The sequence below is a fragment of the Patiria miniata genome, unplaced genomic scaffold, assembly GCF_015706575.1.
Source record: "Patiria miniata isolate m_02_andy unplaced genomic scaffold, ASM1570657v1 HiC_scaffold_1, whole genome shotgun sequence".
In the NCBI taxonomy this organism is placed as follows: Eukaryota; Metazoa; Echinodermata; class Asteroidea; order Valvatida; family Asterinidae; genus Patiria; species Patiria miniata.
Genome location: NW_024037047.1, coordinates 6,044,879 through 6,068,497, shown reverse-complemented (window position 1 = coordinate 6,068,497; position 23,619 = coordinate 6,044,879). Strand labels below are relative to the sequence as shown.

The 23,619-nt window shown below is 42.1% G+C and overlaps 2 protein-coding genes across 2 annotated transcripts; both read right to left on the bottom strand.

Moving 5' to 3' along the window:
- Positions 1-877: 877 nt before the first annotated feature.
- On the bottom strand, positions 878-15,803 carry LOC119718916 (NAD-dependent protein deacetylase sirtuin-3-like). Its single transcript, XM_038188365.1, has 9 exons — positions 15,614-15,803; positions 14,664-14,886; positions 12,383-12,538; positions 11,155-11,387; positions 7,381-7,481; positions 6,399-6,449; positions 6,065-6,181; positions 5,019-5,237; positions 878-3,381 (listed from the first exon to the last, which is right to left on the bottom strand). Exons 1-9 carry the CDS (start codon positions 15,801-15,803, stop codon positions 2,896-2,898), a joined length of 1,776 nt encoding a protein of 591 aa, XP_038044293.1. The 3' UTR covers positions 878-2,895.
- Positions 15,804-18,475: 2,672 nt separating this feature from the next.
- Positions 18,476-23,446, bottom strand: LOC119731129. Its single transcript, XM_038204194.1, has 5 exons — positions 22,576-23,446; positions 22,084-22,290; positions 21,771-21,959; positions 20,204-20,243; positions 18,476-19,435 (listed from the first exon to the last, which is right to left on the bottom strand). The coding sequence occupies exons 1-5, from the start codon at positions 23,239-23,241 to the stop codon at positions 19,086-19,088; spliced, it is 1,452 nt and encodes a 483-aa protein (XP_038060122.1). The 5' UTR covers positions 23,242-23,446; the 3' UTR covers positions 18,476-19,085.
- Positions 23,447-23,619: the final 173 nt, after the last annotated feature.

Below are 23,619 nucleotides of genomic sequence, written 5' to 3'. Positions count from 1 at the left end.
ATTTTGAATGTCATATTGTGCACAAGGGCTAGCACATGTAGGACCTATTTTTGATTTTAAATGAGTTTAAAATGTAAATGTATGCATATTGAAAAAAAAATGCAATTAAAAATACAAGCACCCCCATTTATGTTTTAATGCTTGAGTTAATTGTGTTGTTGAACAAAGAAATTGACTGGAGCGGGGTTTGAACCTGAAACTTCTGGAATGCCATACCAGTGCTCTACCAACTGAACCATCCAGCCGTATACGGTGGCGGATTTCCCAAGTCAATAACAGCCCTAGTCCGAAGCTGTGAACTTGAACATGGCATATGTAGTCAGGATCACACCCAAAGACACGATGCTAGCAACACTAGCAATGCTGTTGTGGAGCGCTGTGGCCTCGTGGTTAAGGGCACTGATTCACGGTCTGCGGGTAAAGCTGCAGGTTGTGGGTTCGAGTCCAGCCGGGGTCATGGTGCGTGTGCCCTTGGGCAAGGTGCTTTGTCACTCATTGCTTCTCTCCACCCAGGAGTAAATGGGTACCTGTGAGGGCAGAGATGGTTATGTGATTGATTTAGCTTGCTTGCGCCTAACAGGCAGCATCGAGCTGTATACTCCCCAGGGAGCTGAGATGGTATTTGGAATGTTTGATTGGCCATATGATCAGGGGTAATAATAATACTGTAAGCGCCGTGATTTATAGTTTACTAAAAAGGGCATTCTTAAATGCAGCAAACCTGGGAAACAGCGAAATGTTAACTCCCTAGAGGGTGTGAAAAATTATATTAAAATTGGAGGATTCAGGACAGTGAAAATCTATGACACAAATATGTTAAAGTAATATGCAACACACAGATGTTACTGCATAAAAATAACAAATGCACAACTACATGAATTAATGTGAACAAATATATTTTTATTCCAAAACAATCATTGTTAGTCAAGACATTTGAATAAATCTGTGCTATATTTATAAATAGTGCAATCTTTAAGTTAATCTCTTATACCCTATCATATACATTCAGACACACCTATGCACAAATTTCGGCAATAAATTAATGCTTAATTCATGGCACCAACTGTTATCGAACCAGCTAAACTGCTTTTGGAATTTACACAGAAAACACCAAATTCTTCCAAAAACAGTCTTACAAAAGATGCTGGTTACTTTCCTGTAATTGCATAAATAAAAATCCTGGCAATTTGAACAAAACAGTAAGCATACCAGCTAAGGGGGGGGGGGGGGGGAGGAGTTACACCCTGTAGATTTTGAAAAAAATTGACAAACACAACAGACTTCCAAATTCGGCAATAAGCCACTTCCACCTTTTGTTTGTGTACATTTCTCACAAACCCCATGAATTATGGGGACATCAACACACACATGAGTCCATGTACATGTACTGGTACGTGAACTTGGTAAATCTTGGGGGGGGGGGGGTGCGACCCCCAAGTTCAGCCGCAAACTAATGTTGTGATACATGTACGAGTTAAATGGGGACAAAATCAAGTGGAATGCTTAAGTTCCGAAATTTATTCTCAAATTGGGGGGGGGGGGGGGCCCTTTCCATGTACCCCCCTAGCTGGGCAGGCCTTTGGTACGCCTTCACTCAACTCACCCTCCCCTTCCTATCAACCCCCATCTCCTGAAAGCTTGCCGGTGCCCCTGATGATATTCTAGGGGCTACATTTTTATGGTTTGATACGTGATAACCCGCCGCGAGACAGCATTATCACGACCAACAAATGTCACCTGCGAACCCGTCAGGAACAACGTCTAGGGAAAATCGTATCGGTTGTGTAATGCGCATACCTGTTTGGCCTAAATATGCAGCCCGCATTCAAAACATTTCATAGTAGTTCCGAACCAAAATCTGACATTTCTCCCAGTATAGTGTTGCAGGACTTTTGAGCCACTTCACTGGTCAGCTCTTTTGTGGTGTGTAGTGTGTGCGTGGGACTGAATATGGACCAAAATTGCCTGCATGCACACTAGTTTCCCCCATTTTTCGGGGGGGGGGGGGAGATTTTACAAATTTCCCAAGACGTTCCTGATGGGTTCGTGGGTGATATTAGTTGGTCATGATAACGCCCTGTCACGGCGGTGGGTTATCACGGCGGCGGGTTATAACATATCAAACCATAACAACGTCTAGCCCCTAATTAGCCCTAACCCCCACGGGGTATTCTCTAGGCACCCTGCCAAATGGAACAGAATGCAGTGCCAGCCTTGGTACCAAGTACCTATCCTGCCAAATGCAACGGTATGCAATGGTGGAATGCATCAGATCAGGACAAATGCTAGATGCAACAAGTTGCAACAACTTTTTACCGTTGGTGCATTCTGTTGCATTTAGCAGGGTTAGGGGTACATGTGACTACTACTGGTAATAGTATGGATAGACCTTTCCTTCTCTCAAAAAGATTCCAAACGTATGGACTCTTTTTTGTTTCAAGACCTACGGAGGTCCTCTGCATTCTGCATCTACACATGACTGTGCCGTTAACTAGAGAAAAAAAAATTGCTTAATAATAACAGCTATTTAAGATGCTAAACAATTCGGCAGAGAACCGGTCACACACAATACACGTCAGGTTACATTCTGACTGGTAACCACCTATACTATCTAAATGTTACCATATTTAGGAAAATGTGCGCTAAGCAGCTCCAATGATGAAATAGGCCCCTCGTTAGAATGTGTATTGCATTGTCTGTGGAAGTCCAATTTTCAACGTAAATGCACCAACTCTTGACATCTTTCCGGGAAGAGCACTGTAGCTAGTGTGGGCGCATGGCAAAAACCAGCTTTCCAGGGTCATTCACTCAAAGTGATCATCAACTTCAAGTGAAGACTCACCTAATCCATGGATTTGTCCTGATGAGGAGACGGGCTTTAACACAACTCTTGTGCTAGCTGTCACTTGAGTCCGTTTCGGAACTACTTTCAGATGAATCACTGCTGTCCGAGGAATCACTACGCCATGATGATTTACCCCTTCTGCCCGAGGTATCCTTACGCCGCGGCTGTCTGGAGTTGAGTCTTGGCAATGCTACTCTGTGATTGGTTGACCGTACCACTCTCTGAGAGGGGTTGAACTTTGCGAGGGTGTTTAGAGGGGCTGTGGTTTCTGACACAGTGTGCAAGTTTCTTGAGGGGGATTTAAATCCATCTGGCTTTGTGGCATGTCCTTTCAGAGCATCCATAGACTGGCAGCTGTTGGCTCTGTAACCACGGAAACCACCTCTTGGGTTTTGATTGGTCGATCCTCCTGACGATGCCAGAGAAGCAGGCTTCCCATTGGCCGAGCCATCAGTGCTTCCATCCACTCCTGGATCCCCATCGACACCATTTTCGGACACAGACTCTGTAGATTTTCTAGATCCAAACTGTTCATCCTTCAAATCAATCAAGAGTTCCGAAATTTGCTATCAGTTGCTAAACTATATAAACTCAAATGTGTGTAGAGAGAATTAGCAGAAGTATATCTATGTTGTATGTATTTCAGCATACAGCCTGCTGTGAAACAGGTTGGTGTGGATGTCACTTCAGTTTTATTTGATAAAACTCTAAGAGTACTGGCAGAAAATTGAGTAGGAAACTGTCCCTCTATGAAATGTTTCCAGCAATGCTGTCCCTCTCAACCGCACCAAAAAAAAAAAAAAATAACCATAAAAAAAATGAGTGGTAACAGGTAAGCCCCTTCCCTCTCTCCCCTTGCAGCCAACACAATGTATAAATCATTGGTGAATCAATAGCACTCTCCTGAATGATTCAGTTTTTAAAATTACGAAGAAGCATTTTCCTGACCTTGGACCCTGGCAAAATACTCTGGACAAGCCCCGATCCCAAGCCCCCACAGAAACTATCAGAAATTGCTAATACAGCTTTTTGGTTCTTGATCATGTTCTCATGGCTTTCTTTCAGCCTGAGACCCTGGCACCCTGGTATAACTCTAGACAAGCTCCATCCAAATCCCTCCACCAACAAACCTGCAAGCTGGACCAACTGAAAGACGTGGCCTGCTTGTTCCTACATCAAGTCTTCTAGGACCTTCTGGGTTCTTGATCAACTTGTCATGGCCGTAGACCCTGGCATAGTTCTAGCCAAACCCCATCAAATTGTGGCCCCCACCAAAGGAAGCACCAATCGGTACTAACTTGGCAACATGGCCTTCTTGTTCCTACATCAAGTCTTCTAGGATCTTGTTTCTTGATCAAAGCTGTCATGCCTTCTTCCAACCAAGGACCCTGGAGTAACTCTAGATAAGCGCCATCACCACCTAAGCAACTAACTTAGTGACATGGCCTTCTTGTTATATATCAAGTCTTCTATGGCATTCATACAGCTTCTGACCTTAGAATTACCAAAGTGCAGCTATGTGTTCCTTGATCAAGTGCTCAAGAAGTTTCTTCCAACATGCCATCCTGGGACCTTAGCAATTCTGTGGAAATCACCCTACCCTCCCCCCCCCCCCCAAAAAAGCTGCATTTTACTTACCTAGAAACAAAACTTATTGTTTCTGGATCAGGTCCTCATCAAGAGCCTTCTCCTAGCCTAGAACCTCAGTCCCCTGGCCACACCCCACTACAACCTTTATCTAGAGTCTCATACAATGTAACTTCCTTGTTCCTTGATCAAGTCTTCCTGGGCTGTTTTCCACCAGCCATCCAACTACAGACCCTTGAAAACTCTTGATAAGAACTCCCCCCGCCCAAAAAAATAAAGCGTTCAAAGGCCTTCCAGTCTATGACTCCAGCGAATCTCGAGGCAAGGTCCCTCCTCTGACCCTAACAACCCCTGCACTCTGTACTATCTTACCAACACAGCTTCGTGTTCCTCATCTGACTACGGACCCTAGCAAATCTCTGAATAACCTTCCCTAAAATAATTTGCCATCTGGACTAACATAGCAATAGGGCTTCTTGTTCCTCATAATCGAGTGTTCCAGGGCCTTCAAGCCTATGACTCCAGCAAATCTCTAGACAAGCCCCCTTCCCCGACTCTAGCAACCACTGCACTCTACATATCTTACCAACACAGCTCCGTGTTCCTTGATCAAGTCTTCCAGGGCCTTCTTCCAGCCTAGAACCCTAGCAAATTTCTGGACACACTCCATCAGGTCCCCAGTCACCGCTACATCGTTGAAGCGGCCTGAGCGCGGCCGAGCAAAGGGTCCTACTGCTTCTCGGTTGATGAGCAGCCTGGGAACGTAGCCCCTGGCCGAGTTGATGATGCTTGCAAAGGGCTGGACCTACAAAACATGGGTAAATACAACCATCCAACTTGAAACTTTTTAAGGTAGACAGCAATGATAATGGATGAACTCAAAATTTACATCTGATTAAGGGTGAGGCCTGAAACAAGCTGGCATGAACTCAGTGGCAAATTTCAGGGAGCTGGTTAGGCACAAAAGTGAACAGACACTTGCTGAAAAGTAATCCAGGTTACCAGCCAAACTGTAATGAGGCGCACATTGCTTCTGACTGGTTCTCGGCTAAACTTTGCTTAGCACATACATTTGCTGAGCAGATAGTCCTCCTTAGCAGGTCCATAAAATTGGACCCAGGTGAAAAAAACTAATAAATCTCTTTTGGCATTACGTGAAAATACCAATAAATCTCTTTTGAGTTACAAGTGGTTCTTAGAAGCTTCTTAACCCTAACCCACCTCACTCCTCCAAAATCCTCCTGGCGGTTTTGGAGGATTCTAGAGGATTGAGGATGAATGGTGATTGAATCAAATGAGGATTCTGGAGGATTGAGGATGAATGGTGATTGAAGCACATGAGGATTTTGGAGGATTGAGGATGAATGGTGATTGAAGCACAAGAGGATTTTGGAGGATTGAGGATGAATGCATTTTGAGGCAGGACTGTCTGACAATTTTGAAAAATTTAGGCGGAGTTGCAAAATTTTGGAGGATTGAGGATGGTTGTAAGCAACAAGGGTCTAGGGGGTTAGGGTTAATGCTGCAAATGGTAGCTTAACTGTTAGGAGACTGACGATCAACATACTTTTTGTAAAGCTAGCTCGGCAGGCAGAGAGTGGGTAAGGAATCAAGACTACATTGTATCCTTACCTCTAAAGAGGTTCCCATGACTATCACAAGGTCACACTGGGCAAAGTCCTTCAGGTAATAGAAGAATCTCTTTGGTAGGTCCTCTCCAAAGAAAACAATATCAGGCTTGACTTTACCCTGAAAAGATGGTAAGAACATTGCTGACCACATCCCTTACAAATAATGCTTAATTTATTAACACTTTAGGGAGTTGAGGGAATTATAGAGCTTTTTATCTAAAATTGATATTAGTGTATAAGGTGTGAACAAGAGATACAATAGATTAAATTCTGACAGTTTCAGTTCAAATTTCCAACACCAGTATAATTGACAAATCTAGAACACCAGTTCTTACCCTACAAGATCGCTGTTTGCATATCGGTGTAACGTCATTCATGATCTCAGCCTGTTGAATAAAAAAAATTAGAACTTTCGTTGTGATGTAGAGCACTAGAAAAGCGATCTACATGTAGATGTCTTGGGTTCGAGTCTGAGACAGAATTCCCACAGGTTTTTACCATTAACTAATAAACCCAGATGAAACTATCACGATTCAAATGCAAAAACATTATGTTGGATTGTGTTGACTGACCAGTAAAAAAAAAATATCTTTCTGGCCTAGCTGTTGGAATCGTGTTGTATTCAGCAGGCTCCACACTTCAATAATTGAAGGATATTGTTGGAATAAGCAGAATACTCTAAACTTGGAGCAAGGTCAAAGTTATATCTTGAGCACTTGTACTACATTGTATTGTATTGATTTACTGAAGACTTCATAAAATTATTGAGTGCTCGGGCGGTTTCAGGCAGTACAGGGATCGGAGTCACAGGCAGGCTGCTTCAGGCAGTACAGGGGCGACATGTATGAGTTTAACTATTTAGACCATCAACTGCAACATTGAGAGGGCACCAACAGGCCAAACTACATGTATGGATCACCTAAACACCTACAGATGTCAGCATCTGTCACAAGTTATTTTGCTAGCATTAAATAATGTCAACACATCTTTTATAGTACTGGAAGAAATTTGAGAGCTTGCTTCGGAACTACTATGAATTTTTTGAATTGCGCACTGCATATATTAGGCCAAACAGGTACATGCGCTTTACACAACCAATAGAAACTGGCCTAGACGTTGTTCTGAAGGGTTCATGGGTGATATTGGTTGGTCAGCAGGTTATCGCAGCGGCGGTTATAGCTAGCTCCTAGACTAGGCACAGGTTTGATGACACGGTCTACACACTGTATCCTCCTGTGATACAAGTAGCAACAAGATGTATGGTTTCGGACGGCACAACAACGGATGGATTAACATTTTATTGAAATGAGGGGTTACCTTAGTGTCATCACCATCATATTTCTCTCCGCACCGTGTGCATGTTGATGTTGCAAAAGTCCCATGTGCCTCTACCAACTTGGCTGCGGGGATTCCTGAAACTGCAAGGCAGAAAGACAGAGCTTCTACATGTATGTGCTACTGCTTAATAATTCTGACTTCATTACAACCCTCCAAAACCCTTCAGACTTTTATTCTTCGATCTTCAATCCTAACCGTCCCAAATCCTTTAAAAACAGAGTATATCATTTGTCATTTGTTTCGATTGAAGCAACAAAAGTGCTCAATGTCTACAGACAGGTGCTTAACAACTAACCTGATGAAGTTTTAGCTCTGTAAACGCTGTGTAATCCTAGAAAACAATATTCTAATATTCAATTTCAATTCAAATGTTGCCGCGTTATATTTTGAATTGCACCCAAAATCAGCATCCGGAACACGTTCTCATTCAGCCGATTGCAGCTACGTGATGTCACGCACCGAGCTGACATTTTCTTCAAAATGACAGTATGCCAGAATGAATAATTTCACAGGGAGTATATAGCCATTGTTATTCTTAAACCAATTAAGCTTTTTAACAATAATTTGGTCCGACACTTTTTGGATAGCTGCAAATGATCTACTCTAACTTTAAACCTCCATCATTTAAACCCAACACTCCTACATAGGTCCTTCAAACTTCAATCTTTCGATTCTCTAACCCTAACCAAGTCTGAGTATCACCCGTTGTCCAATGGAGCCCTCTTGGTCTCCGGTCCAACGTCTGATATCAAAGCAAGCCAATTTATGCGACCCTGATTGCCAGCCAATCCCAGTTGACATGACATCATTTCATTCCAAAATCTGGACTAAGCTGTGGATTGGTCAATTGGGTTGCCACTTGCCATGCGTTTCTAATACAACAACATGCATAGAGATATATTAAAACCCGACATTGGCTCTCAAAACGGGTTACCGAAGACCCGATATAGAAGGCGCCCAATGAATGGTTAGAATCTTGAGGTCAAGACACGGCCTTGACACATAATAAATCGCCGTATTTGCTGGCATATCATAGACCCTTGCTGTGCCTATACAGCATGTGTCAATAAAAACGCAGTATTCAAAGCGATTTTTTTTCTGAGAAAATTATGCTACTGGTGTGCCTAATTTGATAAGGATTTGATTGTCCATAATTTCATCTTTGACAAGATTTTTGTTTGGTGGAATTTGGACTTTTGGTTCAAAAGTTATGACAAGTTTTGTGAAGCCCTTCTGAAGCGGGTTGGTCTGATTCAATGACCTTAACACAACGACCAGTTATGTACAATGCAGGTATGCATTGAAGACAATTAAACCAGAACAAAACTTTCTTTGAAACAACTGATGATAAGTATCACTTAAATTTAATAACTGGACTATCATTGTTTCAAAGCATCATGAATTATTGACTGATAACATTGATTGTGGACTAAAGGATTATGTAAGCCTAATCCTGCCACACATGTCCTTCTTTGTGATCCACAAATACTTTCACCTGTACTGAATTCAAACCTTTCATTAGGTATGTACGATTTCACAAATCAGACCAGCTTGGAATTTATAACCCTTCTTCAATGTACTCTATCTCTGGACAGGATTGTCCAAATGAGATGGGATAAAAAGCATAGTGAAGAGAAGGAAAGGTACTTTGAAAAGAGGGTTAACATTATGATGAATAGGGGTGGTTTATATTCTTAATATTTTTGTTTTTAAGGCCAAAAAAAAAAATAAGTCGGTCTCTGGTCAGCGCGCGCGTCGATTTTAAGCATGCGTGTCGATCTTTTTTTTTCCAAAATGTTCCGCGGCAGCTCCAACAGCGCCCTCTATTTCCGCACCTCCTCATTTTTTTTTACCAAAGAGCACCAAGGAATGGGAAACTGCACCAAGGCAAATGATCGAAAGCACCAAGGCAAATTATGGAGGCCACCAATGTACATGAGGACACCAAAAAGCAAAATAGTACCCACCTTGTCTGTACAATCCAAACTGAAGAAAAAAAAAAAAAAAGGAAAAAAAAATTGCAGCTACGTGATGTCACGCACCGAGCTGACATTTTCTTCAAAATGACAGTATGCCAGAATGAATAATTTCACAGGGAGTATATAGCCATTGTTATTCTTAAACCAATTAAGCTTTTTAACAATAATTTGGTCCGACACTTTTTGGATAGCTGCAAATGATCTACTCTAACTTTAAACCTCCATCATTTAAACCCAACACTCCTACATAGGTCCTTCAAACTTCAATCTTTCGATTCTCTAACCCTAACCAAGTCTGAGTATCACCCGTTGTCCAATGGAGCCCTCTTGGTCTCCGGTCCAACGTCTGATATCAAAGCAAGCCAATTTATGCGACCCTGATTGCCAGCCAATCCCAGTTGACATGACATCATTTCATTCCAAAATCTGGACTAAGCTGTGGATTGGTCAATTGGGTTGCCACTTGCCATGCGTTTCTAATACAACAACATGCATAGAGATATATTAAAACCCGACATTGGCTCTCAAAACGGGTTACCGAAGACCCGATATAGAAGGCGCCCAATGAATGGTTAGAATCTTGAGGTCAAGACACGGCCTTGACACATAATAAATCGCCGTATTTGCTGGCATATCATAGACCCTTGCTGTGCCTATACAGCATGTGTCAATAAAAACGCAGTATTCAAAGCGATTTTTTTTCTGAGAAAATTATGCTACTGGTGTGCCTAATTTGATAAGGATTTGATTGTCCATAATTTCATCTTTGACAAGATTTTTGTTTGGTGGAATTTGGACTTTTGGTTCAAAAGTTATGACAAGTTTTGTGAAGCCCTTCTGAAGCGGGTTGGTCTGATTCAATGACCTTAACACAACGACCAGTTATGTACAATGCAGGTATGCATTGAAGACAATTAAACCAGAACAAAACTTTCTTTGAAACAACTGATGATAAGTATCACTTAAATTTAATAACTGGACTATCATTGTTTCAAAGCATCATGAATTATTGACTGATAACATTGATTGTGGACTAAAGGATTATGTAAGCCTAATCCTGCCACACATGTCCTTCTTTGTGATCCACAAATACTTTCACCTGTACTGAATTCAAACCTTTCATTAGGTATGTACGATTTCACAAATCAGACCAGCTTGGAATTTATAACCCTTCTTCAATGTACTCTATCTCTGGACAGGATTGTCCAAATGAGATGGGATAAAAAGCATAGTGAAGAGAAGGAAAGGTACTTTGAAAAGAGGGTTAACATTATGATGAATAGGGGTGGTTTATATTCTTAATATTTTTGTTTTTAAGGCCAAAAAAAAAAATAAGTCGGTCTCTGGTCAGCGCGCGCGTCGATTTTAAGCATGCGTGTCGATCTTTTTTTTTCCAAAATGTTCCGCGGCAGCTCCAACAGCGCCCTCTATTTCCGCACCTCCTCATTTTTTTTTACCAAAGAGCACCAAGGAATGGGAAACTGCACCAAGGCAAATGATCGAAAGCACCAAGGCAAATTATGGAGGCCACCAATGTACATGAGGACACCAAAAAGCAAAATAGTACCCACCTTGTCTGTACAATCCAAACTGAAGAAAAAAAAAAAAAAAGGAAAAAAAAAAAAAAAGAAGCCGCGTGGCCGCGTCAATTCCGGAACTTTGGTCTGACCAGAGACCGAATATTTATTTTTTTTGGCCTAATCCTGCGTTTTTAGTGACACACGCTGTACAGTGCAAGTCTGACAATTTTTTTGTACAAAAATGCATTACTTACTTCTTTCCAGGCCATCGATATTCTGTGTGTACATCCTCAGCAAGATGCCTTTCTCGTGCAGCATCCGGACAAAATAGTGGACGTAGTTTGGCCGGTAAGTCCCTGGGTAAAGCTCCTTGGCCAAAGTGAAAAAAGGTCGCGGGTCACGATGGAAGAAGTCAATGTCAAATATGGCCTCAGGGCTGGGGATCTTGTACTGCTGCAGGTTGTCATACAGACCAGACCCTGGAGTTCTGAACAAAATTATAAGAGAACCACAAAGGGAATTTGCTAACTGAATTATAACTGAATTGTGTACTGATGTTGTGATTTATTTGGGATTCGACTTGTAATTGGTATCGTTTCGGTTTGCGGTAACACCATGTGGTAATAACTACTGCTTAGAAGATATTTAGTTCTGAAAAGAACTAGTCCTGCTTGTTATCAACTTTGGCTTAGTAGTTTTTGTTCTGATAAGAACAGTCCCCTGACGATGACTAGAGCAGGCTAGTCAAAACGTTGAGACCAAAGACAAGTTCTTTTAGAACTTAAAGCAGGACTGTTCTTATCAGAACAAAAACTACTAAGGGAAAGTTGATAATAAGCAGCACAAATTCTTTTCAGAACTAAATATCTTCTAAGCAGTAGTTAATTACCACATGGTGTTACCGCAAAACAGAAAGCACACCGATACCCCACCATGCAAAGCCTCAAGACTTGTAATTGGCTTATGAAAAGCTTTACCTGTGATGTTGCATTTTGTTTGGAACCTTATTTCTCTTTAGGCGGGCGGGCTAAATACCCCCTGTTCATTTACCGTGGGACGGTATTGTTATTGAGGAAGTGTGGGACCCTTCAAGCCAAAGCAGGAGACGGTCCACGCATGAACGCACACGGTACAGCCATGCATGGTGACGGTTTGCAGTGGGGCTTGTATGTTTAGGGCAAACAAAAGATCAGAGGATTAGCAATGTACCAGGTCTTTGCGGTCGGTGAGTAGAAGTCGCCAATGATGGGTATGAAACCGCAGGATTCATTGTTATAAAAATGGTTATTTGTAGCGGGAGCCGGGAGTGCCAACCGTGGGACGGTTTGTAGAAACAGGTCACCCGCTTTCTTTTCAAGCGGGAGCCGATAAAAGAGGGGCTCAATTGAAAGCGGCTCCCGGTAAGTGAACAGGGGGTATTTAGCCTGTCCGCCTTATCAGCAAGGTTCCTGAAAAACAGCGGAACTTTGTATTGACACCAACCTGAAATCTGGGATTCCGCTCGGCGTGCTGATGCCAGCACCAGCCATGACAACGATGCTGTGGCATTTCTTGGTGAGGATCCAGCGAGCTACATCCTCTAGGCTCTTACAGACGTGGCTACCGCCGCTGGCTGAGCTGCTGCGGCGAGACTGGGCACTGTGTTGTTAAAAAATGGGGTTTGAAATTATACAGTGGAACTTTGCTCTAATGGGCTCAGAGGGCTAACAAGAGAAGGCACTTCTTTGTCATTTTCGAGAGCCTTATGGACAGGGACACACCGTGTTCAAGCGTACTGCGCTCAAATGTCTCCTTCGGTGTTCTCTCCACACTCTTTTCCCTTTCTTACGGTTGAGGGAGTACTTACAAGTGTACGGAGCCCATAATCACATCAACTATGCTGCACGTCATGACCACTGATCTCTATATAAAGACTGGATAGCTAATACAGAGCCGCACAATGTACGAATTTGACGCCATATTGGTGAGACCGGCTGGTGATCTACAAAGGACAAGTTGTCGTTTTTATAGACAGCATGATTTCTTTTGTAACGTCGCGGTTCACTTGACTTATATTTTGACCACCATCACTGACCAAGGTTAACTACAATTTTCTAACGTCGTGGTTACTAAAATGCCGCAAATATAACTTTTTCGGCATTTTGAAATAATAATCACTACGGAAATGTGTCCCTTTTAGAACATCATAATATGTGTACGTGACCAAAATGCGCGTCAACTGTTGATACAACGCGCACGTATTTACGCGTAGAACGTTCGTATTATACGCGGCCATCTTTGTGAGACCGGGGGCGAATTGGTCAATATGCAAAGTCTACTGTGTGAATGTTGTATGCATATCCGCTAGAGATCAGTGGTCATGACCCAAGGAATGGTGCGTCATTGTCCAACAGTGGGTCATCCTTTTGTGGAATCTACACACCACCTGTGTCAGAGTAGTGGCCCACCAAATGTTTCTGTTGTAATGCTATTTGACAACATTTTTACCCCCTTTCATAGATTATGACACATCTAGTTTTAGCGGCATTCTACCTTATTATTACAGTATGGATCTTAGCCTATGCCTTCAGAATATGTTTTGTTAAAGGGAATATAGGCCTACATCATTTGCTTTTGCTGTAATTGTCAGAAATGGATGGAATTGGGGGGTTGGAAATATATAGCAAATATAGTTACACTGACTTTTTTGAGGTTTTGGGTTTGAAAATGCTATAAAAACCAAGAAAAACAATCATTTTCCTGTAGTCTGGTTCCCTGACTCCATATAAGAAGAAACAGAGCAGTTTACATACATTGGGGAATTGTAAGGTCAGGGAACCAGTCTAGCTGGCTCGTACCCGTTCATAGGTTTGTAATTGATTGCAAACAAGTGCGATGGTCAATTGGGGCCAGTATTTGAAAAAAAGCCAGTTTTTTCCAACGCAGATCGGCCAGTCAGCGTTGGAAATTGATACAAAAATACCACTTTTCTTGAAAATGACAGTACACCAGGTGCCATGATTTTACAGGATGCTTTACACTGTCATTCACTAACAGTCCAGCAAGGTTATTTCAAAATGATTTGGTAGTTTTATTTTTTGATGTTTGCAAATGTTGTATTTTCCCTTTAAAACAGTGGTTATAGCCAAACTACATGTATGTTATCAGCAAATGATCACGCTATGTTTCACTGGTAGTGTTTCCAGCTATTTTTTGCTAGTATTAGGCCAAAAAAAAAAAATATTCGGTCTCTGGTCAGACCAAAGTTCCGGAATTGACGCGGCCACGCAGCTTTTTTTTTTTTTTTTTCCTTTTTTTTTCTTCTTCAGCTTGGATTGTACAGACAAGGTGGGTACTATTTTGCTTTTTTGGTGTCCTCATGTACATTGGTGGCCTCCATAATTTGCCTTGGTGCTTTCGATCATTTGCCTTGGTGCAGTTTCCCATTCCTTGGTGCTCTTTGGTAAAAAAAATTGAGGAGGTGCGGAAATAGAGGGCACTGTTGGAGCTACCGCGGAACATTTTGGAAAAAAAAAAGATCGACGCGCATGCTTAAAATCGACGCGCGCGCTGACCAGAGACCGACTTATTTTTTTTTTTTGGCCTTAGTTTAGCAACCTATTTTGCTTAGAAAATAGTGTAGGTTGGATTTTGAAGGATTCAAGAAGGTTTGAAGTGATTTTTTTTTTTGGAGGGGGGAGGGGGGGGGGGGGGTGGGATGGTTGGGTAAGGGAGTTGGGGTGGGTGGGGAGAAGGGGGGGGGGGGGAATTACAGTAAATGTACCTTGATGCTGATTTCCTCTCTTGAATCGTTAACTTCTGGAATGCCTTTGCAATCCCCGCATCGGACTGACTACTCCTCAGTCTGGGCTGGCGGACATTACGCTTGGCGTTGACATTACCAGCACTGCTGGAAGTGGTCAGTTTTCTATTTGGAGGAGAGGTTCTGTCTGGGAGGCTAGCTGTGGTGGACTTGGGACGAACATCGGATGCTGCCTGCAGTCGCCCTGATACAACATTTGAAGAACACAAGCAGACAAGGTTACACTGATTTTGTTTGGTGATTTGTGCAAGGATTTGATTTTAGTTTGGGACTGCACTGAGCACACATCAGTCATGTCAGTACAACATTTCATTATGACAAATTGGTAGTTTATCAGTAGTGGGCAAATACGACAATGTACACAATGTATGTATGTACGTACAATGTAGGTTTTCACGTTCAATGCTCAGGCTATGAAAGATTACAGAATAAAAATGTCTGTCTAATCTACTCCTACTCCTAGAACTATGAGGCTCCACGTACCACGTAGTGGAGCCTACGTGGAGCCTCATATATAATTCTAACTTCTAGGAGTATGTCTATATGTCTAGGCTAATCATGCTAATGTCAAGCATGTTATTAGGGCATCCCTTTTTAATTCCTTGGTTCTCATTTCTGAATGAATCTAGTTTAATGCTCCTGGCCTAGTCCGAGTAACTTGGACCCAATTTATCGCCTTTTTTAACATGTCCGAATGTTAAAAAAGGCAATAAATTGGGTCCAAGTTACTCGGACTACTCCTGGCCCAGGTAAAACCTTGTTAATTATGTTTTTATTGGCCATTTATGATTTAATAAAAACATGAAGAAAAAAAATCCAGTCGGGCTGGGTAACTTTCAATTCTGTAAATTAATTGCGAAAACATCCACGTCCGCGTCCCCCCCCCCCAAAAGAAAATCTATAAGACGTACCTTTTGAAACCTTTTCGTTTTCCTTTTTCGTCGGTTTCACGGAGCCAGTCATACCCGTGTTGCCCCGAGATTTTCCCGCGGTACCGGCGCGTCCGGCATTTCGCTTGGCAACGTTGGTCACCGAAGTTGCCATATTTGCCGTCCAAAATCGCATCTCTAGCAGCAAATTTCGTCCAAATGAAGACCACATTGTTTCTTCTTACGGAACCTCTTAAAGAATAACATTCTCTCAGAACTCTACAAGAACTTAGTTTATGGTTTCAAAGCGATTTAAGTAGCGTAAACAGAGACCGTCCCACAAACTTGACGTAACTTATCATTCATGAAACAACAGTCAGACAGTACGCAGCTCAGAGAGCTGAAGAACAATGGCAACTTGGTAACGATTGGTGGCGCTATTTTAAAAATACTGACCAGGGAGCAGACACTAGCGCTAAATGCCCATACTTCAAAATTCTTTTAAAAATACTCAGAACCCTCACAGGTATTTAAGCCTCACAGAAAAATGATAATCAACATGTCATCTTTCATTTTCTTTTCAATTTTTGCAAGAGGTTCATTGCCATGTCTCTTCAATTCCCCAATGTTATGGCTCTCAGAACCCTCTAATATAGAATATTATTTTGAGGGTATTTTATTCATGACGCGGCTCGGCAGATATCCTCCAATAAACCGATGTGCACTAAGATGCTTCTGTTTTCAGGCCTAAAAACGTCTGATACCAAACACAAGCAGTGCATGCAAATGTCGGGTCTTTTTTTGCTTCAATATAATTTTCTTTTCAATATGAACTTATGCTGTGCAATGTTGGCCCCTCACAATAGTGGCCTAACTAAAACTTCCGAGGGGCGGGGCGGACTGATGGAGGAGCTGAGGGTAGATAATGGTGTTTAAGGGGGCGGCACTGAATGCAAAGGATGAGGGGATTCTAATTGGCGGTGGATACCGCTGTAGGAATGAGTCTAGGAGTACTGCTGTGCTACTGCCAACATTTGAAGAAGAAAAAACCGTCGTCCAATGGAATATACAAAACCATTAGTCAAGTGGAGTTATCAGGTAGTTTATTGACAATCATCCTAGTAGTCCACTTACAATCGCAACTCACCTGTGTACAAAATTTCTCAACTACCGTAGCCTCTTGATAACAAGCTAGAAAAGTAATATCATATAGGTCAATTCTGTGTAGTGTTATATACAAACTTGAGAATTGTTTTACTTGTGACTCGATCCGATCCAAGTCTGGTTAATCAGAAAAAAATAATCATTTCACGTAGCAAACAATTAAATCTAGGTGTCTGGGAAAACCCGTTTCCTTTTTATATTTTAAATGAGATCCGTTCACATCGACATTATGACTTAACATTGGCTAACTTCAAGGGCGGATCCGGGGGGGGGGCCCAAAGAGGGCCATGCCCCCCCCCCCAAAAAAAAAACCAGACCAATTTTTTTTTTTTATGTGACATCGCAATAAAGGAAGGCAATGAGTACACCACCATCTTTTCCTCAAAAAAAAAATTGGTTAAAGTGGTCAGAAATTGCCTCAGATCGCACCACAGAGCATCTAGAATCCAAAAAAATTTCGGGGTCCTTAAGCGGGCCCCGAACCCCACGCCGAAATTTGTTTGACCCGCTTTTTGGGGGGGTCCAAAAAAATTTTGGGCCCCCCAAAAAATTGTGTTCTGGATCCGCCCTTGGCTAACTTGGCTTACAAATGATTGCATAGCATAAGAAGTAGCAATCACACGTACAATTTTCATCAATTCGACTTTGCAAATATACAGCTTAACAATACGTTTAAAAAAACGATGTGTACATACATACAAACAAATTGCGCCGATTATGTCCTAACATAATAATATTTCATCAGTTGCGACGTCACTAAGAGGTCGACTCGGTTCAACCATTGATATTGGTTCACTGACGCGCACTAAATGCAACGGCCCAGTTATCAACACCGTGGCATGGTTTAGCTTTTTTAAAGTCCGTTTTATAACTTTTGCAAAGTTAATCCGTTTTTATAACTGGCTTAAAATGTGTCTCCTCTTTGAAGCGAAAACACTGAAGCCCAACTGTGGTTGCAACTGGTGTGGAGATGAACATCTGCTGAAAGACGCGCAGTGATCCATATCCAGGTACTTATTTCGGTGACTGAAAGTGTTCTATAAGATACAAGTAGGCTGCCTGTGATCGCGTGTGGTGAGATTGGTGTTTATGCGCGTAAACCGTTGTCGAACCTGCCTTTGGCAGGAGGAGACATCACGCGCTTTGCGACGAGGGTGTGACACCCGTTTGTGCGCGCCCCTTGCATAGATATAAACGGCATGATCAATTAAAAAGAATAATAAAGGCACTTCAAAAATTATAATATAGTTACAGATATCTTTGTACTCCACACCATCTTAAAGAGAGTTTTGTGGGCCCAAAAACGAGCGTTTGTCTTCAAAAGACTAAATGGATTTCGTGGCCCATAGCACTATTTCTGAAACAATTCGGAAGAACTAGTTTTGGGCCCTAAAGTTGTTTTGGTCTTTTTCGCAACGGAGCGATGGCGATGGCCTTTAGACTGACTAATTTTAGGGGTGATCAACTTTGGAAGGAAAGAAGCCAAAAGTCCCCTTCTAAATAATTAGAAAGTGAAATGAAATTGATGTACGTCTGAAATATACGTTTTTCATTTTTTTTTATTATGTGGGTAAAAAAAATCAATTTGGACTGCCCAGTTACATCTTGTCTTGAGAAATCTTGAAAAATTGTATTTGAAAAAGAATTTGTTCTGGAAAAAAATATTAGTCGATGAATTTTCTCCGTTTTTGTAAAATTGGCTTTATCTGCTTTTTTTTAACGTCATCTGTAATGAGGGTAAACTCCAATCAGCGCAAGGCACTGCTTTCCATGGAGGCCTCAAGTTTATAACGAGAACCATGAGACCCATTATGTAGCACCTTTATAAGGATTTACAAGGTACTTTGTAAATGAATTCTTCATGTGAATATTGGGCTAGCAGGGAGCAGGAATTTCAAGACACAAGGGTTGTAGCATATGGAAAATGGGGGCTCCATCCCAATCAAAGGCGCTCTTTCTAAGAGACTGTGCTCGTAAAGATGCCGGGTTTGGGGTGTTTTCGTATTACTTAATTTCCAGTCTGTCACGTTTGACTCAGGGTTGGGTTGGGGAACCAATTAGGTCTTGGGGAACCAATAATAGTTGGTTAATCCTTGGGTGTAAAGGACTTTTTGAACATTAGCAAAATATTTTATTTCCTTTGGGGGTGCGAGCACTTCGTATATTAAACCGAGCTCATATGCAGTCAAACTTGTGTAGGCCTACAGGCCCTTTTACGTTGAGCCTACACACAGGATTTTATGATTTTATGATGTCTTTTTGACCACATATCCTTAGTATCATGTTCATTTGTCAGTGAGATTCAAACCCTGTTTTGAATAATTGGACTACGACTGATTGTACGAGGCCCCTAGAGATGTGTTTCCATAACCAGACGTGTATCGGTGGGTGTGGAAACCTCTTCTGCTCCCTCTGCGTCGTCTTGGCAATACGACAACAGCTCATCAGCAAGGTCTTCAAGCTTCGCTTGCTGAAGAGCTGTGATGAGTTGCTCCACCGTTGCCATGCGACCGTTGCTGCTCCTCCAGCTGACGAGGGCGCACTGGATCTGCTCTCGGGGGTTGTTGGGATGTGTGAGCTTGATCTCTTCGATGCCCTTGTTGGCCCCCTTTCTTATCAGTTTGCGGTAGAGAGTGGGCCATTTGCTGCAGGGCAGTCGCTCGCCGACGAAGTCCATTTGGTCGTCGCTGATGGGTTGGCCTGCTTTAAAAAAAAAAAAAAAAGAACATGTCAAAAAGGCATCATTACAAATTTATAAGATAACCTAAACAAATTTAGACAAATTTAGTGCTGTGTAAGACAATAGTTATTATTTCCCGACACGGGGGTTTGACATGGAACGGCCACCGGCCATGAGTTTAGACTGGTTCCAAGTGACAGCCGTCGGCCAGTTTAAGTTTAGACTGGAACATTTCATGGGGGGGGGGGTCAAGCAGGGGCGTCAATCGCTTCTCAAAAGTGGGGGGGGGACATACCTTGATCATAACTGATGCAAGCGCGAAGCCCTCACGCCGTAGGGAAAAAAATGGATTCTAGATGTTCTGTGGTGTGATTTGAAGCAATTTGTTACGACTTTCCTCCATGCTTTAACAAATATTTTCTTGGCAAAAGATAATTATTTGAACACCGTTTTTGAGGTTGGAGACATTGAATCAGCTATTGGTATTCTGAGCTATTCAAAAATGGGGGGGGGGGCTTTGATATTGTGTCCCCCACGTACCCTTCAAAAGGTGGGGGGGGGGGGGGGGACATGTCCCCCTGTCCCCCCAGGATTGACGCCCATGGCGTCATGTAGATCAATGATAATTTTTTTAGAAACTCAAAATCTCAGTGGGGGCGACTGGGGGGGGGGGCGAAAAGGTTTCATGGGGGCGGTCGCCCCCCCCCCCTACGCCACCGAAAGAAGAAAATAGTATGGGGGTTAAAGCTCGAAAACAGCACAAACAAATCAATGTTTAAACCACTCACCTTCACTGCAGACCTTGTTATTGTTGTTAACAGCATATCCCTATTAAAAATGAAACGACATATCCCTATTAAAAATTGACGACGCCTGCGCTGACTCCGTTGGTCACAAATGGAAATATGTCGATGACCTCAGCTTAGGTGAGATCAGATCAGTCAATAGCCATTCTTTTATGCAAAATAACATGGATGATTTGTTTCACTGGTCTCAGGCTAACAAACTTACGCTTAATCCATCTAAGTGTAAAACTATGCAATTTCACTTTGGGAAAAATCCCCCCGACCCACCTTCTTTAAAGATTGGTGATAACATAGTTGATGTTGTAGCACAAACAAAGTTGTTAGGAGTTTGGATTCAGAGTGACCTTAAATGGAGCACCCAGGTCCAAGAAATGATCTCTAAAAGTAGTAGACGCCTCCACATCCTTAGCCGTTTAAAAAGGTTTGGTGTTCCCAGAAACGATCTTGTAACAATATTTACTACTTATGTTCGTCCTGTCTTAGAATACACTGCCCCTGTGTGGCACTCTGGTCTTACATCAAATCAAACATCATATATTGAAGCAATCCAAAAACGGGCATTTAAGATAATCTTGGATCAGGATCACTCCACTTATGATCATGCATTGTCTAGATTTAGTATGAAAACCTTGGCTAACAGGAGGGAAGATCTTTGTTTACAATTTGCCAAATCTTGTGTTGCTTCTGATCGTTTTAAGAGTTGGTTCCCCCTAAACAGTAGAGTTCATGCCATGGAACTAAGACAAAGACGACAGTTCATTGAACCTAAAATAAAGGTGGAAAGCTACTCCAAAAGTACTGTCCCGTACCTTACAAAACTACTAAACGCATGTATGCGCACTTGATTGTCAACAGTTTTATAATAATCACATTACCTAAACAAACACGAAAAAAAAAAAAATCCCAAAAATTAACAAATTATATAAAAAAAAAACTCTCCAGGATATATACCACCCCTAAATTTCAACTGCCGGTTGGATTTTGGAAAAGGCTGGACCATTTTTATTTTATTATTGTATAGTGCCGGTTTTTTTTTCTTTCTTTTTCTTGTTTTCACAATCTGAAAATGTTAATGTGATTTTAATGTTAAGTATGCTTTTAAATGTATTGTTCATCTTTTTGGTCAAAATTTGTGTGTGTGTAATTTTAATTAATAATGTTTTAATGGTGTTTTTATATAAGTGATAACTTTTAATCTTTGTACATTGAACCGTAATTCGGTCTTTTGACCGCGAGAGTTCGATAAAAAAAATAAATGAAATAAAAAAATAAAAAACGTGAACCATTGGTACATTTTTGTAATATATGTTCTTACATCTTTTCCGATATTATAGTACATGTAGCATCTTCATTTCACAATACAGAAAGGTCAATAAAATCGTGCATATAATTTTAATGTTTTATAGTGAACGAGTCAGGTCATAACTAACATCAGACGAACACTGGCTAATGGAATGTCGTTGTCACTGCCGATAGAATGCGACAAGATGACTTGTTATGACTTGTTATGACTTGTCACTCACTCGATTCCAATGCTGCCGCCTCTTACCTTAGTAAGGGGAACAGTCACAAGTATTGGGGTCGGGTCCCCTTCCGGTGAGTTTGGTTGACTGATGCAAACCATCGCTTGGAAAAAGCTGAGTTGCTTGGAAGGGTCCCTGGGAACGAAGGTGAACATCTCTCGAGTAGACAGGTGGGATGAACAGCAACCACGAATGACTGATTCGACTGACATCACCTATCGGCAAGGAAGAAAGATGTGTTACAAACACTTTTTCTTGTCAAACCATGGAAATTCGATAGGAGGAAAATAAACGGAAAAAAAACAGACTGTATTTTTAAAAAAATTCGTTTCTTCTCACTCGCTTAGCCGGGAGTCTTCCATTGTAAGATTTCAAACTCCACTTCCTGTCGTCACCCATGCACTCCTCGTCTACACAGATGCCAAGCGACGAAGCCACACCAGACGTATATTCCAAGCTGAGTGAGGAGTATGCTGTCATGCCGCTCTTGGCGCCTACCTGTTTGCTGGATCTCTCGTTACTTTCAACGCTGACTTTGCGTGTATCCTATTTCATCAATGCACAACATAAGAAAACAATTAATCGAAGCTTGCACAGTCTTGTTAGTTCCATTTGTAAAAATATCCGCCACGTCGATTGTTCTTAACAAGTAAACTCATTGGTGCAAGCTCATTAATGCCTTTTAAAAAGTGTCAAAAATTACAAAATGGAAACTTAAAACAGCCCTCAAATATTACCCTTTATTCCGATGAAAACTTGTTTAAATATTTATTATACTGCTGATTAAAACACGTCGGTTTCGTTTATTTAATCATAAAGACATTTTAGTACCTTAATTATATCAATGATGTAGACCTTGAGATCCATCTGATCGAGACCTTCGGCCTTGTAGTGTTGCCAAAACACAACAGCCTCCAGGTTTAGAGGATGTGTTTTACTGCACCCTGAGCAGACATACTCGGAGAAGTGAGAGGATAAGATGTTTACGTAGTTCTCGTCGACCGTAAAGGTTACCCTGGTCACATCTTTTGAAGCCTTTTCTTCCTTAATACCCGAGTGCCACTTCTGCTCCACACAATTCCACTTTGGCTTGGTATCGGTGTCTTCATCAAGAAGGAATGTGGCGGCCTCAGGATCTTGATCAACAGTGGAAGGAGTGGTATCGGTCTGGCAGTTGTACTTGGTGTCAGCGGTGGGATCTGTGTAATGCACACTGAAGGTCCAGCCGGGCTGCAGTCGAGCGCGATGCGGGAGCCTGATCTTGACATTTTTATGGAATCTGTCCAGACCAGGAGATTCCAGTTCGACGAGAGGACCGAGCCACAAGGAGTCGGGGTCTGTCAGCTTGGGTCCAATAGAGTCTGGACACAGAGAAATCCTAGCTATTATGAGCTGGTCTCGGCGATCAGGAGGAATAGCGCCCGGGGGAATCTCTAAGATGAAATCAGAGTCTTCGCAGCACAGGATGCCTCCTTCTGGGCCAAACTGGCCAATCATGACCAGCCAGAATGGATCTTTTCCCCTGAGGACCTGAATGGAATTAGCGGAGTCCAAATCTTCAGATAGAGGGATGGAAACTGCTTGGGCGCCTCGCTCGTAACTGGGCTCATGGTAGACGTTCAAGTTGCTCTCCTTAGCTCGACTGACCTGAACTAATGGCACTTCGGAATGGGCTGCGCTAGAACTGTCATATGGGAATAAACTTCCCATTTCAACAGCTCTTAGACTTCGGTAGGAGGCTGCAGTGGTGGGTCTATTATCCACTTGATTACTAATGGAAGGCAGGGATGGTTCACCGCGCCGGTGATGTCTTGACGACAGCATGCCAACCATCTGATTTGGTGAGCCATTATTTTTGCTCTCGCTCCTGCGATG